The sequence below is a fragment of the Galendromus occidentalis genome, unplaced genomic scaffold (assembly GCF_000255335.2).
Source record: "Galendromus occidentalis unplaced genomic scaffold, Mocc_1.1 scf7180000077484, whole genome shotgun sequence".
Classification (NCBI taxonomy): Eukaryota; Metazoa; Arthropoda; class Arachnida; order Mesostigmata; family Phytoseiidae; genus Galendromus; species Galendromus occidentalis.
Window position 1 is genome coordinate 1,270,838 of NW_003805472.1, and position 17,881 is coordinate 1,288,718.

The 17,881-nt window shown below is 52.3% G+C and overlaps 4 protein-coding genes across 4 annotated transcripts in view; 3 read left to right on the forward strand and 1 right to left on the reverse strand.

The window, feature by feature from the left end:
• Window positions 1-4,842, reverse strand: part of Setd3 (SET domain containing 3) — a 28,002-nt gene extending 23,160 nt beyond the window's left edge. Inside the window, exons 1-5 of the mRNA XM_003745647.2 lie at window positions 4,758-4,842; window positions 4,496-4,554; window positions 4,010-4,177; window positions 3,820-3,922; window positions 3,463-3,586 (exon numbers count right to left, since the gene is read on the reverse strand). Coding sequence (XP_003745695.2) covers window positions 3,463-3,586; window positions 3,820-3,922; window positions 4,010-4,177; window positions 4,496-4,554; window positions 4,758-4,842 — 539 coding nt within the window. The remainder of the gene's footprint in view (window positions 1-3,462; window positions 3,587-3,819; window positions 3,923-4,009; window positions 4,178-4,495; window positions 4,555-4,757) is intronic.
• An 898-nt stretch (window positions 4,843-5,740) lies between these two features.
• On the forward strand, window positions 5,741-7,959 carry LOC100901214 (NEDD8-conjugating enzyme UBE2F). The gene is made up of 4 exons (XM_003745502.2): window positions 5,741-6,007; window positions 6,277-6,386; window positions 6,505-6,678; window positions 6,833-7,959. The coding sequence occupies exons 2-4, from the start codon at window positions 6,282-6,284 to the stop codon at window positions 7,103-7,105; spliced, it is 552 nt and encodes a 183-aa protein (XP_003745550.1). The 5' UTR covers window positions 5,741-6,007; window positions 6,277-6,281; the 3' UTR covers window positions 7,106-7,959.
• A 629-nt stretch (window positions 7,960-8,588) lies between these two features.
• LOC100902074 (NEDD8-conjugating enzyme UBE2F) lies at window positions 8,589-10,213 on the forward strand. Its single transcript, XM_003745507.1, has 4 exons — window positions 8,589-8,715; window positions 8,867-9,230; window positions 9,369-9,542; window positions 9,645-10,213. Exons 2-4 carry the CDS (start codon window positions 9,084-9,086, stop codon window positions 9,924-9,926), a joined length of 603 nt encoding a protein of 200 aa, XP_003745555.1. The 5' UTR covers window positions 8,589-8,715; window positions 8,867-9,083; the 3' UTR covers window positions 9,927-10,213.
• Window positions 10,214-15,131: 4,918 nt separating this feature from the next.
• Adss (adenylosuccinate synthetase) lies at window positions 15,132-17,557 on the forward strand. The gene is made up of 2 exons (XM_003745481.2): window positions 15,132-15,245; window positions 15,315-17,557. The coding sequence occupies exon 2, from the start codon at window positions 15,349-15,351 to the stop codon at window positions 16,636-16,638; it is 1,290 nt and encodes a 429-aa protein (XP_003745529.1). The 5' UTR covers window positions 15,132-15,245; window positions 15,315-15,348; the 3' UTR covers window positions 16,639-17,557.
• Window positions 17,558-17,881: the final 324 nt, after the last annotated feature.

Here is a 17,881-nt window from a genome sequence, read left to right on the forward strand (position 1 = left end):
AAAGACGTAATTGGTGCGTATAGATTCAAAGAATATTGATAAATAGAAAAACACCAAGCATTCATCTGAATTAGGAAAATCGCGACGAGGTATCGATTTCATGCCCAGCTCACTTGGATATTTTCTCCAAGGTACCGAGATCATAAACGACGTCGCGTTTCTTGAGATTCGTGCCGACAAGGACCGTAAATCTCCGCCTCTGGTCACGGTCAGGCGCGCCGACTCCGATGCTCCCACTGCAAGCAGAACTTCAGAGTCCACACAAACGGGGAAAATTCACTACAGTCAGATTCCCTTCAGGGGAGTCCCGACTCCGAGTTCTACCGAATCCGGGGAGTCTGAACTCCATCCGCATGATGATCAGCTCAAAAGCTCGGAACCTCCGGCCCCGGTGGCGACGATCGCAGCAGCAACAAGCAACGTTTCTACGACGGAGACGCCGACACCGCTAACCTCGAGCTCCGAAGAAGGAGACACCGAGATTCCGACCCCGGAGCGAGCAGCGAACGCGACCGATTCCAGCGCGATAGAGGATTATTATCTGGGTGAAGACTACGACGACCAAGCCGTTGATCCGAAACTCCGAAACGATCAAAAGGTCACAGGCGAAGGTTCGCCTCTAAATTCCACCAGCACCATCAGCGAACACGATTATGACGAAGAACACGGAGACGAAGAGAAAACTGATGACGAATCGGATGTGAGTGAGGAAAACACAACGCATCTACCCACCGAGCCGCTCCCTACAGAGAGCTCCACAGACATTTCGATCGAAATTGACTCGAAAGAACTCCAAACGGAGCTACCACCTCCCGAAACGACGACCAGAAGGCGAATCCCAGTCTCAAAAATCACGACACCCTCCGTGAAGTTTGAAATTCCGACTGAGCCGTCGAGCTTGCCCGAGAGCCAGCCGCGCACCGAGCTCGAGCTTCTTGATAGAAGCGATTCGAAAGAAGAGGAAGGAGATGAGGAAGGAACAGACAGCGAGGAAAAAGGAGAAGACGGATCTAATGTAAACCAAAACCATCCGAATAGCTCCGGAGAGCCTCATGAACTGAATTCAACGGTCTCCATGGAACCTGTACAACCGCCCCAGGTCAACTCGAAATCAAATTCGAGCGGATTCGAAACCCAATTGCTTTCGACGCCGGCAGGGGCCGAAACAATTCCGACAACAACCGTGAGCGATTTGATAGACTCCACGGAAGTAACCTCGGAAGAAGAAAACGATTTCCACACGAAGATTGCTCAATCCGAGGGAGCGGGAGACCCAGTTCCCGTGGTCGCTACAGAGGGCCCGACCCCGGGCTTCGCCGTCGAGAAACGAATTCAAGAGGACACAGGGAAGAATATCCAATCCTTGGTGCCCAAGAGCGAAACCCCCGTGGACGCCAGCACCGAAAAAATTCAGGAATCTACATCTTCGCACGAGACGCCGGAACGAGAGGCAGAGGGAGAAGCTTTCCCCAGCGAAAACCCCGAATCGACCCCGGACTACTTGTCCCAATTCGTCACGGTGGATCCCAATATGTTCTACGGTATATTCAGACCGTCGAGTACACTCCAGCCTGACTCGATCACCTCGGAGGCACCGGATCTTTCCAGCAGTACATCCCTTCCGTCAACATCTCCAACGAGCGATCCGCCATCGGCGACGTCCGCTTCGGCTAGATCGTCCACCGCGACGGAATCTCCGGTCGTTAAATCAACTGAACAAGCCATAACGGAGGGATCTCCTCCCGTGTCGACATTGCAAGCGGAAACTACCCCGTCAGACAACGGTTTCGTCCTGGGACTCGAGGGACTTTTCAACCTCAAGCCCTCAACGCGTCCGAAGTCCCCGGAACCTTCCCGGCCGAGTGCGGCTCGTTTCGGGAACTCTTTCGAGACTTTGCGGGAAGCCGCGACCACGACCCGGGCTCCGTCAGCAGCCCCTCCCGGCACTTCCATACCGAGCTTCTTCGGAGACGGGGCGCCACTCGAAATGCTGAACTTCCCTTGGAGTACGGATGAGAACGAGTTCTCGAAGCCGGGAGCACCCCTCAAAGATCAGACGGAGATCGCGCCAACGGTTCCCACGCCGTCTCCGACAGCTGCCACGTCATCCGCTCCGATATCTTCGACGGTGCGGTCAACAACAGTCCCGAGTCGGGTGAACTTGTTTTCAAAGAAAACTGCTCCGAGCCTTGTGCCCACGAGGGCCCCACCGAGCGGCCCACCCAAGCAATTCAATTTGTTTGCATCGTTGACCAACGCGCACAATCCTGTGGGTCGCAAAGGCGACCGGAGACCCGAGCTGCGACCGCTCAAGAAAGTTTCCGGGCCCTGGGAAGCTTCGATAGATCCTCCCGAGCTCGAGGTTCCCGACCCGAGGGACGGCAGCGAGACCCCTCCCGAACGTGGAGCGTTTTTCGGAAGCCACGGGTACGAGCGGCGACTCGTCCTCGAAAGCTTGCCGCCCAGCACAACGAGGCGTCCCGCTCCGAAGCAGTTCCATCCGCCCACGCTGCTGCATGATTTCGCAGTCCCGGCCCCGGTCGATCACAGAAATTATGACATGGACGATTTCCTTCACCGGGGAAATCCTGCGACGCCAAAAAATGCAAAAACGCCGATCTCGCTGAAGGCTCGGACGACTCTGCTGATGTGCGCAGCGATTATCGGAGGGGCGGCGATATTCTTCGCAACTTTGATGGTTGTGTGCATGAGGCGAACGAAGAACAAGCGTCTGATTCGCAGGAGAGCGATCGACAAATTCATTCAAGATTCCACGTCGGAAGCGTCGAGTAGTTACGGCGGTAGTCATAGCTCGTACGGTCGCAAGGGTCTCTTGGCATGAGTGTGAATCGAGGTGGATCCTTGGACACCTATCTCAACGCACACAGAAGCCATCCTGGAAAACTGTATATAGTCGAAGCGATCTTCCAGGGACGGACTGTCGATGGCGAGAGCGGCAGCAGCAAAAACAGTAGGAGCCGTGACGTGATATAAATAATTATTATTATTCTGTCGAGTAGATATCGGTGGTAGATTCCCAGTGAGATGGTGTAGTATGACCGGCTACCGCCACGAGCAAGATGTCGAATGTCGATGAGTATTGAGCAATAGTACCTGACTTTAATTTAAGTGGTGAAAACGAATGATAAATTATCGTGTTTGGAGGACGAGAGCGAATGTTTTTGTTTCGGATCTCTTCATTCTAGACCTTCATCTGACCCTTAGGGAACAGCTTTCGGAGCTCTGGGAGAATCCACGGCGATCTATCGAAGGAGCAGATCGCAATCCTCATGAGGGAACGGGAAATCCTCCCTCTCCGCCCAGAATATGCCCTGGCTGATTGTGAAAGGAATCTTTTCGAGTGAGTCTTCCGTGGACGGCTGTTTCACAGGTTCGAGGTGAGCCCGTTCGTAAAAGAAAGACTCGGAGGAAGTTCTGCTCCTTTTTGACAAACTGACGAACCTGTAAGCCTCGAAGGTGAAGATTTTGGCCGCTGGCTGCTTCTTCCATTTGGCTTCGGTCAGAAACTTCCGTTTGAAGTAGGCGTACTGGCGGGCGATCGATCGGTTCATCCGGCAGGCGGAGTCTGTCAGGGGATGGGGGAATATGAGGTCCTCGTCATCGGAGGACGGACGTCCCGATTGCATACGGGAGTACTGAACGGGTTCTACCTAGTTACGATTGTCATCCATCGTAATTTCAAACCAGGGATTCGACTAGATCACCGGCTTCATTGGCTGTTGCACCGAAAGCGATTCTTGAAATCTGACATTTCTTGAAATGTGTCGCGCGGAAGACCGCCTGCCCTCAGATACGAACCCAGAGTTGTTGATCCGCTGAGGAACCTCATGTCTTCTTCTGTGAAATACAAGACTGTGCAGTACCGCGACGGCAAGCATCGGATGTAGAAATGCCAGAATCCCTGAAAATGAATTGAGCGATCCTCGCTTGAGCCCTTCCTCCTTCTGACAGATCGAGATTATTTCAGTCGCATGCTGATTGGATGTACCTCTTCGCCCTTTGCGAGCTCATTGAGTAGAAACAACGATAACCGAACATTACTCATTTTCGAGCATATCGGATCCTCGCGCAACAGGGGACCGAACTGCGTCTTCTCCACTGCGCAGTCCGATGTCATCATCAAATCCAGGGGCACGGAAAGAAAAATGTCGGAATCCTAGAGGAGAGAGCTTTCTGTAGATCTGGAAACCCGATTTTTTTCGGAAGCAACGTGTCCAGTCCCCGGGGTGGGATGACTTTTTCAAATCGCGCCGCATGTTTTTTTTTCGCCCTATCTCACCTGCAGAGAATCGGTACAGAAAACCCCGTAATTCTCGTCATCATCTCCGCCGATTTTTCTCACAGCGATGCTCCTCACATAGCAGCCGAAGCGTATCCCCCAATCGACCATCTGTTGCAGAAGTTCCTCATTCCGATGAGGGACTTCATCGAAACTTTTCTCGAGAGCCCGGATCCGCTCAACCAAATTCCGCACCAAGGCGAAACTTTCCAGGACGTCGTTGGGTAGCTCGGACTTGTCCTCCTGGGTCGTCACTGGAAACCGAATCAGTCCATACATTAATTGTTGACGATCATCGATCAGATCAGAAGAGAAACCATGGACTCATACGCTCTGAGGCTTCTCGATGTCATGGAATTCTCGAAACTGTTGCAGTACAGCGAGAGATACACATAGACAGAGAGATCGCAGGCGCAATGGCTGAGGCGAGCTCACAGGTGAGATGTAGATGACTCACAGTTCAATAGTTGCTCCAACAAGTTGCAGAGTTCGGAATCGTCCGATGTAGAGTGCGCTGTCGGCTTCTTCTTATTCTTCCCCATGATGAGGTGGAGTCTGCTCCTGCGAGAAGAGAAAGGAACGAACACGTAAAACTCCGACGACTTGACGATTCCCAACCCGGACCCGGCCGACAATCCCCCTGTCCCTCGTCTTGAGCTTCAAGGCAATCCCGGTCTTGAGCTCCCCTCGTGGAGAAGGGGGAGATCTCTTCACTGCAGATGGCAGTTTCACGCGCGACTTACCCTACCGGAAACCCAGGGGATGAAGTCCGCTCTTTTTCCCAATATCAACGGAACTTCGCCTATGCGTTTCTACCTCGTGTCTGAGTGACCCTCTCCGGCCGCAGTCTCGAGCTAGAGGCCGACGCTCTGAACCATGCTCCCGGAACCGGCCTCCCCCATCGAATGAGAGGCCGGCTCTGAGCGCGGCGTTCTTCCAGTTCGCAAACGCGACCCATAGGGAGTGACTCGTGAAGCCCGTCGAATCAATTGCTGACCGGGAAACCTTTGATTCGCCGATTGCAAATTATATTGACGGGATCTCTTATCCTTGATCAGGTGTTGGCCGAAGCCTTCCCAAACAGCTGATTCCGTATATGGACATTTTAAAAGGGAAGTCAGGGTCACGCCGCCTTGGAACTCGAGGCTCCTTGCTGTACTCACGGCAAGCTCCCAGACGTTTCGCTTACCGATCTCAGACGATCATGTCACCACCTATCACGGGTCCAGGTTCAGATCTCAGCTGAGGAGCCGGGATAGGATCTCGCTCGCCCGTATTGCCGCAGTTCGTAAAAGCCGCGAGCGTAGCAGACGATAGCGCCCGCGAGCGGTGATATAGTTTTTGAATCGACGATCAGGGGACTTAAAAGGGAGAGAGGAGGAAGGGAGAGAGAAAAGCGCGCATCGCATGTCGTCTGCTACTGGTTGCTTTCGGACGGACGAAAACAATAATAGAACCGTCGATCTAGATCTCGATCGCTGGTGGAAGGTTCGGGTTCTGGTTTCGTAGGGTCCGCGTCGTGCTCGACGCTTGGTTCTACGGGATATCATCGAGTCAAATCCACTTTGTGGCGGTGAACTCCCCGGGAGGAAGGATGCTCGCCCTCCTTTGAAGTTGAGCGTAAACACGCCAACTGCTGCAACGGACATCTATGCACTGTTTTCCACTGTCTCGGATCGGACGGTCTTGATCAACTTTCAAACGGAGGTAAGTAAGAAGCAGTAAGAAGCACTCTACTGAGAGTTTTCCAACTCCCCTCTGCGGATGGTGGGCTACTCGATGATATGGCGCTATGTATGTGAGCCGTACCACGTCTGATCGTCAGTAACGGTAGATGCTCTGCAGCTGATTTTCCCGGAGCCCTTGGGACCCGTACTTGAATCCCCCCATGTTATCCGAATTGTCTTCTGTTGTACTGGTATCTATTTCTCTAATCGATGAATGAACTCTGATGGCACCTAAATGGTTCGCTTCAGGGACAATGATAACCCTAGCAAAAAAACTGAAAAGGAATGGAGACCCATCCGAAACTCCAGAGAGGCCACCAACGCTATTCAGCTTCCGGGACAGGCTTCTGCCCGGTCAGGTCAGTTGAAGTTCCCGAAATATAGTCGGCACCAGCCCCGAATTCAGCGGCCGTAAGCCTGGTTTTTAATCCATTAGTGGGGAGGAGGAGATGAAAACTTACGAGTCCTCCATCACAGGTGGCCGAACTGACACCCGAAGTTTTACCATCCACCGCCCAAGTTAGCTTTCCCCATCCCGACAGCCTCCATAAATTCCACGTGTACATCAGACCGACGGAAGGTTACTGGCGTGGAGGTCGCTTCGAATTCGAAGTCTCAGTCCCGGAGGACTATAATATGTCTCCTCCCAAGGTTCGTTAGTCGAAATGGAGATCTAAAACAAGAATGTTCTGAGATTATTCGGAGGTGACCTGAGAGTACGAGCTGCGGAATCCCGCGTTTATCGCTCTTGCGACATCCGACAGCTTGAGAATAATAATGATTGGTCGTCTCTCTGTCCGTTCAGGTCCGTTGCAAAACGATTGTTTGGCACCCGAACATACGCTACAGAAGTGGATCTGTGTGTCTATCACTCCTGCGGAAGTCGGCACTCGACGACGGAATGGGTTGGACTCCTACGCGCAGCCTCAAGGACATCGTTCTAGGCCTCGACGGACTTTTCGGAGACCTCGTGAACTTTGATGACCCTCTGAATTTGGATGCCGCGCAAGAGTTCCGTCTCAACTCCGAATTGTTCCAGCGGAAAGCATGGGATCATGTGCGCAAGTACGCGATGTGATATGCTGACACCTTGAGTTTCTGTTCATTCCTGTAATATGTGCTGATTATCCTATTTTTGCGGATCGCTTTGTCCTCCTCTGATCCGAAAACAGCATACGGAACTGTTGTTATCGTTACCTCCGAATCTACATATGTCGGCTGCGAATGTTCGCACTCGGTCCGCGAAACCGCGAGAGTGTTGCTCGTCAGATTCGAGGAGTGCGACTCGAAATCCATCAAACCTCTACGATGGCTCAGCATGGTGGGATGATCCCGGGACGTGCAGGCAATTGGAATCGATCTCCTGCACCATGCGGAAAATGATGTTCTCTGAGCGGTGTTCTCTCTCTGTCAGCTGTTGAGATTGCGGGTGTAATTTTCAAAGCCCCAGTCTCGAGCTCGTGGAGTTGTTTGTGCTCTAGCCTCCAGCTTGTCGAGTGCTCGGAGCGATCGGCTCCCCATCGGGGGAATCGTCCCGCGGACCTCGAGTCGATGGTTGAAATTAGTTTTTTTCCAAAATGCAGCGACAGCGTCGAGAACACCGCTCGGAGCCGAGACTCTGCAAAACTCAGAACACTCGGTCGTCTTGTGGCCGAGTCTTTCGAGAAGGGCGCAGTAATGGAACCCGGAAGCCAAAAAGTGATAGAGTCTTCTCGGTTCGTGTAAGGATGGCTCAGCTCCAATTCAAAGGTTGACGTCAGAGAGGATTCCCTTGCAACGAACTGACCTCTTGGAGAAGGACGGAACGGCCTATATGATGTATGAGAGGACTCAAGCGGTTCACTTTTGATCGACCACCCCGGCCGATTCCGCCGCCACAGATATTTATCATCAGTCGTGCACTCATCGAAATCAATAAAACTGGTCGTTCACCCGAGAAGGAAACCCGCGTTCTTCGTAGGCAGCGAGAGATTGATTATTCATTATCATCGAAGAAAAATTGATGGAAAGGAAGGAATACCATCAGCCATCGCATTCACAGTCGATATCTTTGTGTTACCCATGAAACAACAATTTGCAGTGAGATCTGATCCGTCGCCTGCGGAAATCGAGAGCCTTCAGATCAGAAGGTCCGTCCCTCAGACACCTAGATTGGGAATGACCTGAATATTTTGTGAGCTCGTTCCCTAGAATGGTCATCTGCGTCGACGGCGGTGATAGCTACTCTCAGCTCGGACAAGTGCTCCCGAGGAGTCATGGAGGTCTTAGGGGCAGCCTTACACAAACTCACGGTCGGTTGTGATAGTCTCGACCTAGTGGGTGACTCGACGCGAGCGGCGAATTACAGGTCAGAATGGAACCCAGCCTCTTCTTAGTGCTTGGCTTGATAGCGGAGAGTACCTCATTGTATCTCTCAGCTTAGACACCATCTAATGATCAGCTGGGGAGTCAGCTGCTTGCGAGAACGTCCAGGCGTTCTGGAGCTGCACGTGCTGTCGAGGGATTCGATCCTCTCCCCCTTACCGAGAGCGCGGTCGGAACAAAGAGCAGACATTTGATTGTTTTGTGCCACAGACCCAATCCCTCGGAAAAGAGCGAACACATCAATTAAAAAAAGTACGAAACTGATTCAAACTTGGAAGTCGAGCAGTCCAATTCCACGAAAAGGAGCCTCGCGACATTATCTCGGTAACTAAAAAAAATCCATTCGAGCGTCCTGATTCCCGAGGGTGTAGTGAAATCATTTTGAGGGAAATTTCAGATAAGATTTATCGAGGCTACTGAGCTTTACCCGCCCCGCAGATCTTGATCCCGGATACCGGTACAACTTGATTTTCAGGTCTTAGGATCCCAAACCGACAGGAAGTCTGAGGTCGAGACCTCTGCCAGTGGTGGTTTAATACTCAAGACATTTCCAACCCTTTGGATGGTCTCGCTGACCTGATCTGGCCTCGCGGCTTTCGACGGGAGTACAAGAATGCAAATAAATTCTGTCAGTGTCATTGTCGAATCTTTGTGAAGGTTGGAGCCCGAGAGAATCCGCTCGAATATACGTCATGATAACCCTCCGCAAGCGAGTCAGGAGGTCGGGCGGCGATGGCGAGGATGATGGCGACAGTAGGGAGCCAGGGCCTTCTCGGCCGTGCCGGCCTGGCTACCCGTCGAAAAAGCTCTCTATCAGGGACCAGCTCCTCCAGAAAGAGGTGAGTGTTCCGGAGTGCTCAGGGCTGCGTTCTTCGAGGAATGATCCATTACCCAACCTCATTGAACATTCTCCATGCAATACCGTCTCTCCGTCGACCTCGAATATTAATAATAATTGGTCGACTCTCTTTTCCAAGGTTATGGAGTTGAACCAAGACATTTTGCCAAACACGGTCAGAGTACACTTCCCGGATCCGAATGCATTCCATCATTTAATGGTATCGGTCTGTCCATCTGAAGGCCTTTGGTCGGGCGGTGTCTTCGATTTCGAGATAAACGTGCCGGAAGAGTACAATATGGCCCCTCCAAAGGTGACTCGAAAGTATCAGAGCTGGAGACGAGCATGTCAATCACTCGAGTTCTCTCAACCCTTGAGACCGCTCCGGGGCTGAAATATTTGTCTACTCCCCCAGGTGAAGTGCCTGACGCCGTCGTGGCACCCGAACATTAATTTTCGCAGCGGCGAAATCTGCCTGTCTCTCCTGCGAGTGTCCGCAATCGACAATATGGGCTGGACTCCTACTCGGCGTTTGAGGGACGTCGTGTTAGGGCTCGATGGACTTTTCGGAGATCTCGTCAATTTTGAAGACCCCCTGAACAAAGATGCTGCTGACCAGTATCAATGTTGCTCCGAGGCATTCGAACAGAAAGTCCGCGATCTGATCCGACAAAATTTCCGTTCGAGGCGTCGATGATGCGACCGCCTGCATCGGCCAGCGTCGCGAAATGTAATGTATTCAGTCTTTACTCTTTCGGAGATTTCGTCTCCGAAAAGTCTGCCGGGAAGCTAGCAGCTCACAATTAGCGGTCGGGAAACATGGAACAATTTGCCAAGCCCTAAGGGGCTCCCCCGAGTCATTTTGAACCAGCCCGTGTGCAGCAATATCATTCCGGCTTTCCTGGAATCCGAACGCGTGAAGATCCATCCGAAAATCGAGCACTAGGATATCTTATGAAAATATAATGGAAGGTTCCCCGGTAACGAGTTGTGTTTTTCGAAGGATTGAGTGCTTTTCTTGATCGGACCCACACGCGGGTGCTCATCTCCCGCTGAGTTCTAGGCTCGGAAAGCTGAGGCTCTCGTAACCCCAAAGCGCTGTCGTGTTCGTGGATTAGCGATCTGTTTGATCTGTCTGATGACTCCCGACCAGCGGCGGTTCCGAGAGCATCAGAATCCTGTTCGGGGCCGAACCCTGATAGATTTGTCTCGAGTGTCTTTCGATCAGAGCGATTGTTTGGATGGGTTCATTAGTCTCCCTATCTGACGGATGCTAGTATGAGAAAGAACGAGGGGAAAATGCTTAATTGCGAATTGCGATGAGTCGAAACGAGACTTGCGACCAATCGCAAGCGACAAGGTGACCCCTCTCCTTCACTCTCGCAGCGTCCTGGAATCGACCGGTAACTCCACCTGCCTACGGGGATAGAGGGGCTCTAGATTCGCTGAAGGTTTCTGTCATCGTGGGGAAGCGGAAATCTCTGGTGTTCTTCGAGACAGCCGATCGGGATATATAGGTCTCATCGAAGACGACGGGTTTTCGGGAGACCGCTTCTCCTCAAATCATGTAAACGACCAGACACAAGACCTTCATTCCTGTTAGGGAAATGTCACAAGGAGAGCAGCGATCATAGAAGCAATGAGATGAGTCTGAAGTGATTCGAGAACAGCCTGAAATGCCGATTGACCCCATTGAGTGTCAGAGAGTCGTGACACTTGATTGGGACTTTAGGCAACCGGGGACCCCGGAAAGAATATTTATCTGCTCATTCTCGCCGAAGTGTCCCCGTGAATTTCCCTGTTTAGAGTAGAGGCTCATTCTCTCGTAGTCGATAACCACGAACCGATGAGAAGGTTCGGTCGCATTTCAGGGCAAGTAATGATCCGAACTGCGATACTCAGCTATTTCGAAAGGGTCGCACGCAGGACTCAAGACGCGGAGAGGAGGGAGAAGTCGAAAACAGCGCGTACAAGCAAAAACTTTAATGGAAAAACATTTTATATACATTAGATTTTAATTTAAGGCTGTGGGAGGTAGCTTGCATGATTTTCCAAACCGGTCATGAGAGTTCAGATGGGAGGAGTCGATCTGTATCTCCAAAACCATTTAATCCGTGCGTCCGATATCCATCGAGGGATGAAATTCCCTACACCAATGTTATTGAACGTTCTGACATAGGCAGGCATGGGCGGCGAGGCTTGTGGGATGGGGGCGTGCGGTGCCAGGCTCCGCAAGCAGAGCCCTGCCCGGCTTCCTCATCGATGCCCCCGCCAAGGCTCAAGGATATCCCACGACGATCGAGCTCGCCTGACTCGAAACGAGCAAGGCGATCCTTCCACTGGGTCTTTTCCGCGGATGTCAGCGATTCCCACACTCGTGAAGCCTCATCAAACAGAACAGAAACAGACATCGCTGACGAGCTGTTTTTCTTCTCGGCGACGAACATCCTAATGAATTGATACATTGGGCTCACGCGAGGCATGATGGGGTTTTCTTCAAGAAAGCCGTTAATCTTCCAGCAGAATGGACGGATCTGGACGCGTTGAACTCGCTCTCGAGCACCCCGGCGGATCACTGCGCTCTCAGACAAACCTACGGCTCTGAAGATGGCGAGATCAAAAACTCGGTAACAGGCGTCTGGAAGATAGGCGAGCAAGGAAACTGTTTCTTCGTCGGAATGGAGACGAAGAGACTCACAGCATGAATGATCTTCATGGGCTTCCGATCGGCGATAATGAATCCCCAATTTCTCACCCGAGGAGAGGAGGTCGAGCATGACGCGAAAGTTCAATTCTAGAATCCATGCGACGTGGGCGGTTCATCTATTTTTCAATACGATATTTTTCAGCGGCTTCCGGACCGGCGAGGAGCTCGCCCGCTATTCTTGAGTGAAGGCGGAGCTCCTCTCCTTCGAGTCAGACCGAATCTTCATGGATCGCAGGGTGTCCGCGGGGTTGAGTACGAATGGTTCTCGCCACAGATCGATCATTAGTATCGGCCAATGCCGATTCTGCTCTTCGGGTTGAGGAAAATTGAGAATCAGGTCCTGTGTCAAGCTCCTTCGCGACATCCACATTCGTGCCTTTCGTTCAAGACGCCCACCCAGAGCTAGTTCTTATTACTGGAAAAATCGTCAGAACACGGAACATTGTATAGAATCTGAGGTCTCATCCCCGACATCAGCTGGAGTGAAGTCAGTCGGAGCACTCTCGATTCCTGCCATCTTTCATCCTCCCGAGGTTCGGTGACGGCTGGAGTGAGAAGAACGAGGAGTCGAGCATTCGCTATGCCGGGAGCTTCTCGAGCTGCTCATGAACAATAATTGGTTCTAAGTAGGCTCCTGAATTACCTAGATTGAACGCGGGAATGACAAATGCATGAAGAAATCGCGAAGTTCACCGGCGATAACTCTCTGCCGCCGGAGGATGCCTTCCCAGTTATCAACCGTCGGGCCCCAACTTATTTTCTCATAACTCGGCGTTGAGGTTTTCACTCGACCCTCAATTAGTCGAATCAGAACTCTCGACTGGAGAGCGCTGAGAATGGGAGGGGAGCCGCCGAGTTCCCTGAACAATTTTCTCTCGTCTTCCCTGCGACGCATGGTTCCTGCGTCCCACGTAAGCGAAGAGCCTCGCGCGAAAACGCCCCTTACGCCCTGAGCTTCATAAGCAGAATCCGCTCTCTGAGTCGACGAGCGTAGCAAATGCCCCCCCATCCATGGGCTGTCGAAGTAAGGTCGCGTTCTGAGCTCAGAGAATCCCTGAATCGTCGCGAGAGCCAGATCGAGCGGAGCTTCGTGTTAGAGTCTTGGCTTCGATTGCCTGATGATTTGTACGGCGATCTCAGATGCGGCATGCATTTTCACTGTTCTCGGATAGGGATGTGTAATGAGTTGAGCACTGGGGGTCGATGCCCAACTCTTGCCTGATTGGTTGTCCTCAATCGACTCTCTGACCTGAAGTCCGCTCTCCCTTTTCTCTCCGACAGAAGTGCTCTCTCAGATGTGCTTCCTCTGGCTTATTGAGTGGGACTCTCCGGGTCTGTTCGGAGGAACCTGTGCGCGACGTTCCACACGCGGGCATGCTCTGAAATGAAGAGAATACGGTGGATTGGAAGACACAGAGCCGCAACGACGCCGCTCCGTCGGTGTCGCGGGTGCGATTTCTGCTACCGTCGAAATGAGCAGAAACACCATACATTCGCTCTCCGGATCCGTCCTCGGAAGCGATGTGAAAATAAATATCCGGGACGTTTAATCTTCATTCTGTGGTGGCAGAGTTGAAAGACAACAAAACGCGACGCCGACGTTGCCCTTTATTTCATACTGAGTTCTTATTCCGTCATCTCTATTCGCCTTCTCCGCGCTGGATTGTTGCGGATCGCGCCCTCAGGATTCGAACAGTAGAATATATCGAGTACGCCGAGCTCCGCTGAACGACAGGCCGCTGTGGTTGACGCTGTCGCGCTGTCTCGCGTGACACCAGAGTCCACCGAAAAGCCGAGAGCTTCGATTGACCAAAAACAGCTCGGATCAGGAATAACATCCAGCCATCCGGCGGATCGAGAGCCTCGAACGAGCCAACGCAGCAGTTGCTTCTCTGTCTCTCTCATTTACCGACGAAAAATTTGGTAGGCTCCATCAGGGACGTCCCCTGTCTATCCGCAGTTATTCGTTAACCCTCGAGGACGGGGAATCCGATGACGATCTAAGCACACCTCACCGTGATCGATGGGCTCAGAACGTCCATGATCCTCTATTTTCATGAGCGACGAGCCGCGCGGAAACTCGGAGCTTCTTTTTGCTACGCGTCCCATTTAACCGTAATCAGCTCAGCAGGTCATTCCGGAGCTACGGAGAATTCGAATCCGGATCCATGTGGAACCGATGCGATGAGATGAGTCTTGGGACATCTGAGACTCGGCATTTCATTCGTCATCTGATCCAATTACCTACCGATCCTATCTGATACATTAGCCGGCTGCGTATCGAGCCCAGAGGAACCCTGCGCTAGCGGTGGTTGAGCGGAGCCTCGCGTAAAAATCGATCGCTAAAAGATGATCCAGGCGAGCCCAGGATCTACTTTTTTCTATCGGAATTCTGTTCTCCTCGAGAAGGGATGTCTCCATAGCTCGGCACCACCGCGGCCAGGAAAACCGAGCGAACCCAACGGGGGATCGATGATCGCCTCTTATTGAAACGTTTCGTGATTCGACTTTCGGAACCGGAGTCCCGCGAGTTTAGGCTCGCCATTTTCGACTGAGAAATTCCGGAAGTATTCGGCATTCCTCGGTCGCAGTCCTTCCGCATTGTTCTAAAACTGCGGAGCATGGCCTCGAATCAGGAAAAGTCCGGTCTCGGGATGCTGCGACTTCTCTGCATCCCGTTTCATCCAACGGCACTGCGAACTGCGAAGCTTCCCCAAGCCTCCGAGCTCTCATCCTCCCGTGACAGCACGAATTTCGCAGAGAAGATTGTCGAGGGAACGTTTCTGAATTTGAATCGGCGCTAGTTCGGTGGTGAAAGTTTCTCAGGTCTCGAATCGGTCCCGGACCGTCAAAGAAGACGCGTGGAGTCGGAAACTCGTGGACGGGACGCCCAGTTCCGCCAGAACTTCCATCAGAGATCATCGACGTCATCGAGCGCACTCTCCCATCAACAGATTCTATCTTCGCAGACCCGTATCCGGCAATATTCTCCACGACGATACCCCGTAGTGTGACTTCGGTGGGATCGAAAGCTGTGTCCTGGCCTAGCGCACGATCGTGCGAAACAAACGGCGTACAATTGCACGAGCCAGAGTGCGCTCATCGTGTAAGGTGAGGGAAGAGAGCGCGCGGAGTAGGAGAGACGACGCTGTCTGCTCTCTGCTTGTCACGGCGGTCTGAAGAGCGCGAGCTGTTTTGTAGTTGTGTGTGTGCTGCGCCAGAAGCTTTCCGCGCTCGTTTATGGCGGCCCATTCCACACTCTAGCAGAATCCCCGATAGGAAGCTTTGTTCGACTCGAAGTCCAGCGAGGCTCTGCGTTGTCGTTCGGCGCAGCGATCACAAAGAAACGTTCGAGGACCTTCGTGCTGCGCGAGCGAGTGAGTGACTTTCAGCAAGGATACCGAGCCTAAACATGAAAGTGGCCCGGAACTCGATCACAGTCGTTCTCGGAAGTCAGTGGGGAGATGAGGGCAAAGGCAAATTGGTCGACACACTAGCCTCGGAGGTGGATTTGGTGGCTCGATGCCAGGGAGGCAACAACGCGGGTCATACCGTGGTTGTCGATGGCAAGCATTACCATTTCCACCTTATTCCCGGGGGAATGATCCACCCGAAATGCATCGGTGTCATCGGGAACGGCTGCGTCGTTCATCCCGGCCAGCTGATCGACGAGATCCGGAGTCTCGAGGAGAGTGGGCTCTCGCTGATCGACCGACTCTTCGTTTCGAACCGGGCTCATCTCGTGTTCGATTTTCATCAGCAGTGCGATGGCTTACACGAAGCGGAGAAAAGCAAGAAACAACAGAATCTGGGCACGACCAAGAAGGGGATCGGGCCCACTTACAGCTCTAAAGCTCAGCGCAACGGCATTCGAATGTGTGACCTGATCGGAGATTGGCAGGTATTCGAGACCAAATTCAAGACGCTCGTGGAATTCCATCAGCGGATGTTCAAGGACCTCAACGTGGACCTCGGAGCCAGCCTGAAAACCCTCAAAGACCATGCCGATAAGCTCCGGCCGTATATCAAAGACACTGTCACGTACATCCATGAAGAAATCCAGGCCGGAAGGAGAATCATGGTCGAGGGCGCCAACGCCGCCATGCTGGACATCGATTTCGGAACGTATCCGTACGTCACTTCGTCCAACTGCACAGTGGGAGGGGTTTGCACCGGAATCGGAATTCCTCCCAGCTTCGTCGGCCTCGTTTATGGCGTATTCAAAGCCTACTGCACCCGAGTTGGAGACGGACCGTTCCCGACAGAGTTGACGAATGACCTTGGGAAGCTTCTGCAGGAACGCGGCGGCGAGAAAGGCGTCACCACGGGGAGACCGCGCAGATGCGGATGGTTGGACGTTGTGATGCTGAAATATTCGACCCTTGTGAACGGCTACACGGCGTTCTGTCTGACGAAGCTTGACATCTTCGATGTTTTGGATGAACTGAAAATCGGCTACAAGTACAAAATAGGCGATCGAGTCCTCGAGACCCCGCCCGCTAGCACTGACGAGCTGGCCAAAGTCGAGGTGGAATACGTCACGATGCCCGGCTGGAAAGAGTCCACTGAAAACTGCCGAACGTTCGACGAACTTCCCCAGAACGCGAAGAACTACATCCTGAAATGCGAGTCTCTTCTCGGAGTTCGAGTGCAGTACATCGGGGTGGGGAAATCGCGTGCCGATATCATCAAGGTCTTCTAGTTCTCGCTCGAGGAGGAGACTGTTGAGTTTGGAGTTCCGTGTTGTGATCCGGTGTTAATTGGTGTGTCAGACAGGTGGGGGTCGAGGGGTCCAATAAGTCTGTCTGGAGCGGTGTTTATGCCGGTACAAGTTGCTTTTCCGGTCTACTCGAGGATTTAATCGAGCCCGAGATGTAGCCTCATATTCGATGTGTAACCCACGATTTCCGAACGAATGAAGTATATCTGGTCCCACTCCTGACGTCATCAATCGCTATTTGTGTCCCTAGGAGAAAGAGCTCCGTCATCTACCGTGTCGAACAAGAACAGGCTTCGCCGCCCCGAATCGCAGGGGAAACACTGAAAATTGCTTTTCCGAACTTCGTTTGAGCTTTCTATCTCCCATTTTCATCAGATCTGTCCATGTTGGCGAAGAACTGCCTAATCCCGGATTCCGTCTTTTTTCTGGGCCCACGCAGTTTCAGATTTTGTCTCCCATACTTGTTAGATACGCCTTCGACTCGATTTCTCTTAATTCGAAAAACACGCGACGCGGGACGACGAGTTGGATCGGGGGCCATCTCCGCTAGCGATTTGAATACAGGATTCCCGTGCTCGCTCGAATACATTGAGGTATGCTTCGGCGCTCTCCTCATATACGTCTCACTCCAGGATGGTCTTTCGGGCTGCAGGCGATAAGGAAGATTGCATTAATTCTGAGTTGTCCGCATCAAACGCTATAAACGATATTACGATTGGAGGCGACTTTATCGCGCCTCGTGATTTTTCTACTTATCGCCACGCATGAGAATTCTCAACAAGGTATATTTTGCCGTTCGTCGACGAAGGTTTTTCCTCCGTGTGCCTTCACCTGAGAGAGGAAACGGAGGAGATCGCTGATGATAATAATAAATCGGGTGTGGCTCGCCGAGAGCTTTCGAGTACCTACGATGATAATTTATTGACCTGCGTCCGAAAAGAGAACACGAGGAACCTCTAGGTTCGCGACAGAGCCCGCGGGTTCCGAAACGGAAGGGCGATGAGTTTTTTTCCTTTCATCCTCGCCGCAGATTGCTTTGTCGGCTCCTCGTGTCCGTGCGCCGTCGTTAACCGAGAAGGGCTTCTTCGAGAGTGAGATAACCTTAATGGGTGGTCATATCGTATTACATTTATTATCCGGCGGAAGCGCGTCTCTAGCACAAACATGGGCTTCAGCTGCTTGACTTCCATTGGGAATTCTGCTCTCGTGAGAATCGAAAAAAGCT